This window comes from Desmodus rotundus, chromosome 2 (assembly GCF_022682495.2).
Source record: "Desmodus rotundus isolate HL8 chromosome 2, HLdesRot8A.1, whole genome shotgun sequence".
Lineage (NCBI taxonomy): Eukaryota > Metazoa > Chordata > Mammalia > Chiroptera > Phyllostomidae > Desmodus > Desmodus rotundus.
In genome coordinates this window covers 195,160,518-195,171,132 of record NC_071388.1, presented here as the reverse complement: position 1 = coordinate 195,171,132, position 10,615 = coordinate 195,160,518, and the positions used below count along the sequence as shown (strand labels likewise).

Sequence of the window (10,615 nt, the reverse complement as noted above, 5' to 3'; positions counted from 1 at the left end):
CAAGTACCACCTGCCCCGCGCAGGGAGTGAAGGCGCCAGCGGGCAGCTGCGGGTCCTCTACGCCTCACCTGGGCTCGGTTCAGGTGCATCCAATTCCAGCATGTTTGACGTCTCACAGGCTAGAAGTTTGTCAAAACAGCCACTGCACCAACTTCCAGCAGATTCTCTCTCTAAGATAGAGGCTTGAAATTCTTCTTTCAGGGCAGGCTGCTTCCTTGCTTTGAGAAAAATACACTATAGGCCCTTTGGCTCTTGAAGATGAAGGCAAGCATTTATCCTGGAGTGGGAGAGGGAGTTGGTGGGGGACCGCACTGCCCTGCTCGGCAATGGAAAGGTGCTTGTCCCGTGGCCGGAGGGGCATCTCTACAGGATCTGGAGAACAGGAGCAGTACCTGGCTTTCTCCTCCCTGGGTCCTCACAAGTTGGGGGCCTGGACCCTGAGTGGCTCGGACTTGTGCCACTCCACGTGGGAGAGGCGGGCCTCTGAGACTCACCACTGGCTCTGGGATAAGGAAACCTGGGAAGAGGTGAGTCTACATACATTTTCCTGTAGTTCCCTGCTTTTGGTTGTCCCCATGCTTTCAGTCAACTCACACTGTAGTCAGGTCCTAACTGCTGCAGAGTATTGCGTGGGGGGTCCCCACTAAGGGGACCACAGCTGTGTGGGGAAAGCTGTTTGTGGGGCCCCAGGGGGTGAGGGCAGAAGAATGTGAGCATTTCTCAGGACTCCACAACATACTCGAGGTGGGCCAAAAGAGCCCGGCCCGCGAGGGGACATCTGCTGTCAGCTACGAAGGCTCACAATCTCTAGATGTTCGGACAATAAAGGGAGGTGTGTGTCAGCCACCCGTCCTGTAGGTCCCCGGGCCATCCTGGAAGGAAGGACACAGGACAGAGCGTACAGCCGAGCTCTCGAAACTCAGCTTTATTGGCTTCCAGTGTTTCCCTCTGGTGTGAGCTCAGCCCAGCTGGCTTTGATAGGTCTCTGAGACACAGTGTCACAGGGTCTGGCGATGCCCTGGCGCTGCCCTCCCCTCCCCAGCCACTGGGCTCCCCCAGCAGGGAGGAGGAGAGGCGGCTCAGCTGTGGTGTTGGAGAGAGAATGGGCAGCAGGGGCAGAGGCCAGAGAAGCCACACAAGCAGCAACATGCCTGGAGTGCCCATTGCATGCCAGTCCCAGACACAGACACACATCCCAGAGGGCCCTTCCCTGCAAGCTCTCCGCCGGTCCACACCCATCAGCTTCTTGGTGATCCCGTCCCAGCGTGTTCCTCAGAGCCCAGCACTGCCCACAGGAAAAGAGCTGCTCCCAGATGCCACGGGGCCTTCATTTGTACACTCAACCTTTCTAACCTCGGTGCTAGGAACAGGTGTCAGGGAAATGGAAGCTCGGACCATTACCCCTTCATCCACATTCTCATCACCCCTGCCAGGGACCACTCAAAGGATAAGATCTCCCCCATCTCACAGTGAGTGACAGGCCGACCTGGGCTGGAACTACATGGCCCAAGATGCACAGCTCCATAACCACACACCATTTCCCACAAGCAAGATCTATCAGAAATGAGGCAGGGTGTGTTGCATTCTGGGACTATTAGTCCCCAAGAGACAGCACCAAACACCCAGTGAAGAGTTTATAGGCTAAGACTACTGCCGCCTCCCACCCGGCTCCCACCCACCATCCAGGCCCAGTTCTATGCTTAGCACAGGTGAGGGAGAGGAATGGAGGGTCCCCTCCCAGAGCACAGGGGAGGGCGCTGTCCTGTTGGAACTGTGCATCGACTCTGGATCCCGGACATCCAGCTCAGAACACATCTGGGGAGAGAGTGGGGGTGGGTGACAGGAGAGAGGGTCAGCAGCAAGCCATGGAGGATGGCGCTGCTAAGCATGCAGACCTGGGCTAGCCCTGTGGCCTCTCCCTGAGCCCTGATGCATGGTGAAGTAGGACAGGGCACAGTCCCCTCCTAGACCTCCCTCCTGGGGCACCCTGGCCCTATCCCACTTCTCCAGGGTTAGCCGGCCTCACCTCTGCCTAGTCCCGAGGCCTGGGGCAGGCTGAGGCAGCAAGAGGAAGGGAGGAGGAGTGGGCTCCGGTTCCGAATCTGGATGGCCGAGAGGCTCCCGCCCCACCCAGCTAGCCTCCCCGGAAGACCTTATGGCCCTACCGGCCACAGCATCTTCCTCGTCACACTGAGGCCTTCTTGGGGAAGGAAGAAGGGAGTCCTAGCCAGACGGCAGTGAAAGCAAGCGATGCGGCCCACGGGGAATTGCAGAGAGTGTGAGGAAGAAGAAGCAGCACCAGAAGGGAAGCAACAGAGACAGTCAGAGCTCAACACTGCGCAGAAACCAGGGTGGGGTGTCCGCAGCTGAACAAAGAGAGCCGAAGACTCCCCGGTGTAGCTGCCAACTTGGGCTCAGAGAACCCCAGGCCAAGTCCTCCTTCCTTGACATCATCAGCAACACAGGTGGCAGAAGACCTGGGCACAAAAGGCCTGCCCCAAACCACTAATGCCCCTTAGAAGCCCCCCGTCAAATAAGAAGTGCATCCTGGCTCCTCAGGCCCTCCCACAGCCCTGAGGCCCCCACCCTGGGCTTCACCAGGGACCTGTCAGCTCAGCAGAGCAAAGCCCAAATCCACACTGGAGCGTGGAGTGGGGGGACCTGTAGAGGGAGCATGGAGTTGAAGGGGCCACACTCTTCTCTGTTCTGACAGTGAGCGGGACCCCAGGCCATCCTGAATCGGGGTGGGCCGAGCCTGGTGATCAGAGGATGAGGCACCGAGAGGCCTTCTCCTCCGGGGGTGTGCCGGGTTTGGCTGCATTACCCCTTGAACTCTCGTGAGTCCCCCCTGTGCCCCATTCTTGGTACTGAGCCTTGGGATGCCCATGCCGTCTTCGCTGTGCCTCCCGCCCACCTGCCGGTTTCTTCCCAGCTGCCTCCATCTCTGACAGGCTGTAGGCCATGGCGAGCTGCAGGTCCTCGTCATCCTCCGAGAGGTCGCTGTCCAGGCGGGAGGCAGGGGTCTGCCGCACCTGCGTGCCTCCGGGTCTGGAGGTGACAGACTGTTGCTGCTCGCGGCGGCTCAGCTCCAAGCCCAGTGCCAGGTCATCTGGAACACCTGCAGGAGTCATGGCCCCCATGAGGCCCTCTGGCCCAGGCCAGGGGGGCCTGCCAGGCTGCCACATGCACGATGACTCTGACCACTTCCAGCCCCTCTTTTGGATCTGCCATGCACATGTTTTAACACCTAGCACAGTGTTTACAGCCATGCGCAGGCATTCAGCTCCCGTAGGTATAAGCTACCTCCTCGGGCAAGTTACGCAACCTGCTTGAGTCACCCTTTCCTCATCGATAGAACGGGAATGATGAGAATGTCTACCTTGTCAAAATGTTTCAATGGTTAACTAAGACAGCATAGTGTTCCCAGGGTGAGCGGCATGAAAGGGTAGCCATGGCGAACACCCTGTACAGCCAGGTGTAGTGGCAAGAGATCAGCTCCAGGAATCCTGAGTTTCATTCCTGGATTTCCCCCTCGCTAAGTAGGACAGAGCCTTGGACCTGGGGGTACTCGGGATCGCGGCCATTTAACTGTGCTGAGGAGCAGCCTCCTCAAATGAAAACTAGGGCAAACACCAACTGCCCTGCTTTCCCCTGGCTGTTTGAGGAACACAGGGATATGGAATGCGTGCAAGTGCCTTGAAAATAGTAAGAGTTCTGCAGATGCACCCCGATAATGATGACAGCCATTAGCTGGCCCTCTGACGCTCCTCCAGCCGCTGTCCTGGCCCCCTTCCATGTGATGACCATCCAGAGATCCTGCCAGTCTGGCCTGGGGTTGCCATTCCCTCCATGCCCCAAGGGAGTTCAGACTGGAGCAGCTTGGGGAGGGAGCTTTGGGGCCTGGAGCTGGGGCTTCCTGCCAGGGACTGAGCGGCAGAGCCACTCCTCACCATTGATTGTGATCGACTTCAGCTGCCCGTCCTCCTCCACTTCCACCCGTTCCTGCCCGTTCTCCATGATTCTGTGGGAGACAGTGCAGGTCACTCAGCGGGCATGCCTGAGAGCTGCAGGTGCTCGTGCCAGCTCTGGGATGCTGCGGTGACCGGGACAGACGGGGCTCTGCCCTCAAGGGGCTGACTTTCCGGTCAGTGCAGCTTCTCCACCCAGCAGGGTCCCAGGAGGAGCCCTCACCTGCGTGTGGTGATGCGGCGTCCCTGGACAAAGGTGGTGGATGTAGAAACAGAGCGAAAAGCACCAGCTCCAGGACTGAAGGAGAAAGATGAGGAGGAGAACTCTGGCATTGGGACAGAGGAGGAGAGCGGTTAGACAGGGGCCGGCTGCAGCAGGCTGCAGTCACAGGGGCTGCGAGCCTCTGTGGGCTCTCCCCGCAGGCAGGGCTCTGGGTGCGCCAGAGAGAAGTCTTGGAAGAGCTACGAGCTGAGGTGAGGTGTCCCAGGACTCAGAGCTTGCAGAAGTGGGAATGGACAGCACTTACCAGAGTGCCCAGGGAAGGAAGAAGAGAAGGTGAAGAAGGGGCCTGAGTGTCGTGAACCCCGATTCTGAAGCTCTGAGAAGGGGCCCAGGTCATCTGCAACAAGCAAGCAGATTAACAATCATCTGGTGAAGACATTTCCCCACCAAAATGTGATGTGTAAATCCTGCTTATAAGACTAGAAACATAAGCTGCTGAGCAACTGGCTACATTTCTGATTTTTTTTTTTTCTTTTCTGCTAGGACTGACTTACAAATTAAATTCCTTTTCAATATTATATATGAAAAAGTTCCCTAGTGAGTTTTGTCCACAATAGAGAGTAAAGGAAGGAATGGTGGGAGGGACAGTGGGAGGGAGGACAGGCAGCTCCTTCGACAGAAGATCGGCACAGCGCGGTGTCAGGCCAGCACGGCTCCGAGACCCGCGCTCCCACGCGCTGTGTGTCTGCAAGTGAATTACTCGAACATGCCTCAGTCATCTTCAGATGGGGATAAAATGATCTGCCTCACAGGGTTCATGTTCACCATTCCAAAACGTGGTATCTGCTGTTGTTTGTAATGGCATTATTATTGTCACATGAGGCTTCGAGGCTTGCTTTCGTGGCTGTCATTGTGGAGGTCTAACAATGTAGTATTGTTATCGTTTAATAAGACAAGTCTCTGAAGTGTCACTACAGGGTCATGTGAGGTCAGGCCTGTGTAGGGCTCTGTCTCCACTCTCACTGGATGCACCCCCACAAAATCCTAAGTCTGTGGGATTCTGCTTCCCTCTCAGCCTCCCCCCAGGACCTCCCAGCTGATGGAGGGCAGGTCTGGAGGGGGCAGCCGAGCTAGTCAGAGTCCACTCACCAAAGAGCTCCGCAAAAGGGTCTGCACTCCCGAAGAACTCCCGGAAGACCTCCTCAGGGCTGCGGAAGGTGAAGGTGAAGCCAGGCCCACCACTGCCAGCTTCCGCCCGAGATGGGCCAGTTCCTAGAGGGGAGGCAGGATGAGAAGGGGGCTTAGGGCGTATGCTTGCCCGGGCCAGGGGACCCCACCTAAGGCACAGCCAGAAGCCCCGAGAGAACATCCATTGCAAGAATCTGCCCTCCCCCTCACCTCCCTGGCCCACTTCTGTCCCACTGTTCCACCTACCTGCTCCAGTCAGCCCTTCCCGGCCATAGCGGTCATAGATCTCTCGCTTATGCTCTGGAAGGAGAGACCAGATCATGTGTCCCTGCCTCTGGGGTGCTGGCCTCCCCTGCTGGGCTAAGACCCTCAGAGGACTGCCCGGAGGCTGACACTTGGGGGCAGCAGGGTGCACAGGGGACGGGGGCTATAGGTTTTAGCAGCAGCTCAGCCCTTCACACAGTGACTCCTCATCGGTAAAAGGGACGTGATAACAATGCCTACCTCCTAGGATTGGTGAGGATTAAATGAGATAATTCATGTAAATGGCTCAACACACAGTGCCTGATATGTGGTAAGTGTTCCATAAATGTTAACTAATTATGACTGTGTTATCATTGATCAGGGCTTAGCCTAGATGTTACTTTCTCAGAGGGGCCTTCTGGGACCATCGCCACAACAACTGCTGCCTGGTATTCCCTGTCACACCCCCTGCTACTTTCCTTTGGAATATCTCTTCTATTTATGTATTTGGTTAATGTCAGTCTTCCCTGAGCAGAATGTGATAAGCCCGTCAGGACGAGGACAGTGCCTGCTTGTCCTCCATTGCTCCCCAGTACCCAACCAGGGCCCAGCACCGTAAGCATCCAAATGAATAGTTTTTGAATGAATGAAAAAAAGACCTGGATTCATACTCCAGCTGTGTGACCTTGAGCAGGTTACCTCACCTCTCCCAGCCTCAGTTTCTTTGCCAGTAAAATGGGGCTGATAAATCCTGCCTCGCGGGATGGCTGCGAGGACTCACGGAGGCTACACCCATCAATGCCTGCCACAGAGGAGGCTCAGGACACATTGGTTGCCTGTCCTGCAGCCTTTCCTTTGCCAGGGCTCATGCTGCCACTAGTAGATGCTAGGGAGCAGGCACTGAGCACAGGGAATTAGGGGAAGAGTAAAAAGATGCTTTGCACATAGTATAGGTGCTCATTTAAAGGGAAAAAAAGCCCCAGAGTCCCTGTGGGAGGAGAGCACTTAAATGCCAGGTTGGAAAGGCACAGCTTTGGGAAGGAGTGCAATGGGGCGTGAAGTGGGGGTGATGGGTGCTGCCCACCCGGACCCTGGCCTTACTGTCTGACAGCACTTCATATGCCTCGGCCACCTCCTTGAACTTCCTCTCAGCAAATTCTTTATTATCTGGGTTCTTGTCTGGGTGCCACTGTAGAGCCTTCCGCCGATACCTGTAGGAAGTGGGTTCAGAGGGGAGGGGAAAGGGACAAATGTAGCCACTTTCCACCAGAGAACAGAATGACCCATTTTCCCATTAGCCAACCAATGTCCTTTCACCCCAGCTGCTGGGGCTGCCTCTGCTGCGGTGTTTTAATGGGCTCCCTATCTCCCTTCTGCAGCCAGTGCTAGGACTGCTTACATTAACAGATGATAATGTGAGGGTGAGAAGGCCCCAGTCCTAAACCCTCCCTGGGGCTCGCTGGGGCTGGGGTTGCACAGGTGGGGTTCCAAGGACAGTAGAGGGGCAGTGGTCCCTCCTGGTCACATTGCCTGGGCATTTTTGCACTGCCTCCTAAGAAAGCCCACGTCTAGGGCTGGGGAGAGGAGTGGAAGGGAGGGTTTACTAGAGAAGGACCCACAGTGCAACTCCCAGCAGAACTTCACAGCTATAGACTTTCTCCTACCCACCCAGGGGTCTCCTCCCTCCCTACAGATGTCAAGGACCTGGTTCCTCGGGCACTGCCTCTGAAGGGCCCCGTGGTGCTGGTGGCGGGGACCAGGGGTTTGAGAGGCTTTGTGGTGCACAGCGGAGGCACTTACGCCTTCTTTATGTCATCAGCGGATGCACTTCGCGGCACGTCTAGGATCTCGTAGTAGGATGCCATGGCAACTCGTCAGCAGTCGGGCTGGCTTCCGAGGGGCTGTAGGAGAGAAGGACAAGTTAGGCAGAAAGACCCAGGGGCGGCTCCCTAGGGTTGAAGCCGCCCAGAGTGCCGGGAGGCGCTCCTAGGGGGAAGCGGAGCCCACTTGGCTCTGTTTGGTGCAGGTGGCTGGGCTCGGTCGGGCAGTCTTATCGGCCCCTGCAGGCCGATGCCACTGTCTATCTCGGTGCCTAGGCCCGGGGAGCCCTACCGCAGTCCCCTAACTCCGCCACCGGGCCCAGGGCCCCCAGCCTGACGGGGCACCCTGCCCGCACCTCCTCCTCCCCGAGTCCTCGGGCTCCTGCGGTGCCCCGCCCCTGCACCAGCCGGGAACCGTCTGGCACCCGCTGCCGGGCTCGCGGCTGCTGCGTAGGACGCTCCGGCCCAGCTGTGCGCGCAGGCCTGCGTCAGCGGCGCCGAAACTACTAGACACTCGGAGGAGGCCGGCTTGGCCTGTCACCCGGGGGATGGTGGCCGGGGTGAGGGGGGGAGGGGGAGGGGGGAGGGGGAGCGCTGCTGCAGGGGTTGCCGGGAGATAGGGGCGGAGCCGGCTATTTCGGGCTTCGCTGGGACTACGTCATCCCCAGCTGGGAGCTGGGAGACGGAGGCCGACTCCATCCCGGCGTGACGCACTTGCCACCCGGCAAGCCACCTAGTTGTTGGTCCCTGTCACTTTTCTGGAAAAAGGCTCGATGATCGATGGTTACTCACCCCGCAGGAAATCCGCACCTCAAAGACTCACAGACTTCCCTTTGGGCTAAATCCTCCTGCAGATTCCACCTCTAGCCCCAGGTCTTCAAAAGAGGCTGCCCCGACTCACCTGAATAGGTCGGACCTGCCTCTCCTCGCACCTTGTGGCATCCTTCACCACTCCTGTCAGAGTTACAAATTAGCATTTGTGTATTTGATGGACATCCGCTTCCCCTACTAACATGTAAATTCATCAGGGCAGACGTAGTATTAGGGCAATGGTGGGGTTCAAAAATAACCATTGGGTGATTAAATAATGGACAGATGCGAACCTTTTATTGACAGTTTTGACACATTTGGGGACATGGGGTTAAAGGATACAAGGAAAACAAGAGGGTGAGGGGGGAAGACAGAGAGAGAGGGAGCGAGGGAATTCCTGGTTTCAAGGTTTTTCTTCCCAAAGTAGATTTCTACCTGAAAGTGATTCCTGAGTTCAGGCCTCATGGGATATGTAGAGAACCTTCCAGAATTGACTCCTGCTTGATACGGTTCAGGCCAATCCACCAAGCATTAATTGAGTGTCTTCTACATAGTAGGTGTTGCCAGGATATAAAAAGAAGAATGTGGCCCAACCCCTGCCTTCCCAGAGCTCCAACTTGGAAAAATACCAGCCCGTTAATACAGCCCACTGGGAAACCCCAAGGCTTTGGAAATAGACAGACCTGGGTTTGCGACCTGGCGCTACTGTGTGATTTGGGAAGACCTCTGAGAACTGTTTTTCCTCCCTAAACACAGGTAATGTCTAGGGCTGTTTAAAAGTCAGATGAGGCGGGGTATATAGTAGGTTTTAGTACAGATCTTCTCTGGCATCATTGCTGGCCCGAGCAGTAATGGTTATATGAGTCCAGAAGAGTGTTTTAGGCTAGTGACCCAGAAAATCTTCACCGAAGAGCAGAGCTTGAGCCAGATACGAGAAAAGAAGAGTGGTGTGTATTTGTCCAGCTGCCCCGCCTGCCCATAGTCTGGGCCTCCTGCCTACACCTGGGGAATTCCCATTGCGTAGGTCTTGGTGGCAGGCAGGCCGGCCACAACCTGCCTCAGAGCCCGGACACTTGCTCTCCTAGACTTCTCGGCTCCAAGGGTGCAGGCAAAAGACATAAGCTCTGCTAGTCAGAAGCTCCCACTGGGAGTTTGAATCTGGATCAAGTCACGGAGAAGCTGGGGCAGTTGAGAATTCATTTCTGCTCTGTGGTGGCAGCAGAGCCAGCAGTGGCCTCTAGTGACTGGAGGAGAAAATGTCAGCCTCAGTGCCTGGTTGGGAGGGGGCTCCACTGCAGGGGGTAGAGGGGACAGGGGTCTTTCAGGCAGTCAGTCTTGTACCCTGACCTTGACAATGTGCTGACTGCCCAGGTTTCCTTGGTGTCTACCGGTTTGCAGAGGCCTGTTGGGGGGCCATCGTATGGATTCTGTGTGCTACCCAGTATCTCTCCAAGTCTCTTCATGTTTTTTCTTTTTTTAAAGAGTTGTATTTGTGGGGGGGAGGTGCAAGGCAAAGGGGTAAAAAGGGGAGAAAAAATGGGACAACTGTAATAGCATAATCAGTAAAATATACTTAAAAATAAAAAAAAGAGTTGTATGTTTTAATCTGCACCCAAGGATATGTTTGTTGATTTTTAGAGAGAGAGAAAGGGAGAGAGAGAGAGAGAGAGAAACATCCATCGGTTGTCTCCCGTACACACCCCGAGTGCGGACTGAGCCCGCAACCTTTTGGTGTTCTGGACGATGCTGCAGCCACCTGAGCGGCGGGGCCTGGGCTTTGCCGGAGTTAGTTTCTGCTGTTTACAAGAGTCCTAGTGATCTTGATATAAGAGGGAGGAATGGTTAAGGTTAGATTACTCCAAAACCTCCCAAATCTTTCTTCTTACTTCTCTTATCTCCACAGACATTTGTCTAGCACCTACATGGGTGTGATATTATGTTAAGAACAGGAATACGAAGAGGTTTAAGTTTCAGTCCCTGTACTCAAGAAGATGAAAATCTAGTTGGGCCATAGACAAATGACAGCTGAGGGAAATTAAATAAAACACATCAGGCAAACAGGGTTAATTTCCTTCGTTCACAAAGAATTCCAACAAATTAGTGAGAAAGACAAATAATGCCATTCTTTAAAGGGGGAAGGGCACAGACAAGACACTTCACAGAAGAGAAGGCACTGACTTTTAAACCATTGAAAGGATGCTCAATCTCACTCATAAGAAGAGAATTATACAGGAAAGCTGTGACGAAATACTGTTTTACTCACCAGATGATTGACAAAGGTCACAAAGTTTAATACAGCATTCAGGCAAGGCTGTGGGCACGGGCATTCTCACACACTGGTGGGGGAGTGTAACTGGGTACAA

The 10,615-nt window shown here is 55.3% G+C and overlaps 1 protein-coding gene across 4 annotated transcripts; it reads right to left on the bottom strand.

Moving 5' to 3' along the window:
• Window positions 1–910: 910 nt before the first annotated feature.
• Window positions 911–8,007, bottom strand: DNAJB2 (DnaJ heat shock protein family (Hsp40) member B2). Of its 4 annotated transcripts, none has more exons than XR_008426213.1 (10): window positions 7,799–8,007; window positions 7,423–7,523; window positions 6,724–6,833; window positions 5,626–5,679; window positions 5,341–5,463; window positions 4,496–4,588; window positions 4,192–4,294; window positions 3,951–4,021; window positions 2,027–3,118; window positions 911–1,815 (listed from the first exon to the last, which is right to left on the bottom strand). XR_008426213.1 is itself a non-coding variant. In XM_024564127.2 (10 exons), exons 2-10 carry the CDS (start codon window positions 7,485–7,487, stop codon window positions 1,805–1,807), a joined length of 834 nt encoding a protein of 277 aa, XP_024419895.1. In that variant the 5' UTR covers window positions 7,488–7,523; window positions 7,799–8,007; the 3' UTR covers window positions 911–1,804. The 4 variants fall into 4 exon arrangements, 3 of the variants coding, with proteins under 3 accessions (XP_024419895.1, XP_024419894.1, XP_071076820.1); XM_024564127.2 differs by having other exon boundaries at window positions 2,915–3,118; XM_024564126.3 differs by lacking the exon at window positions 911–1,815 and having other exon boundaries at window positions 1,822–3,118.
• Between the last annotated feature and the right edge of the window lie 2,608 nt (window positions 8,008–10,615).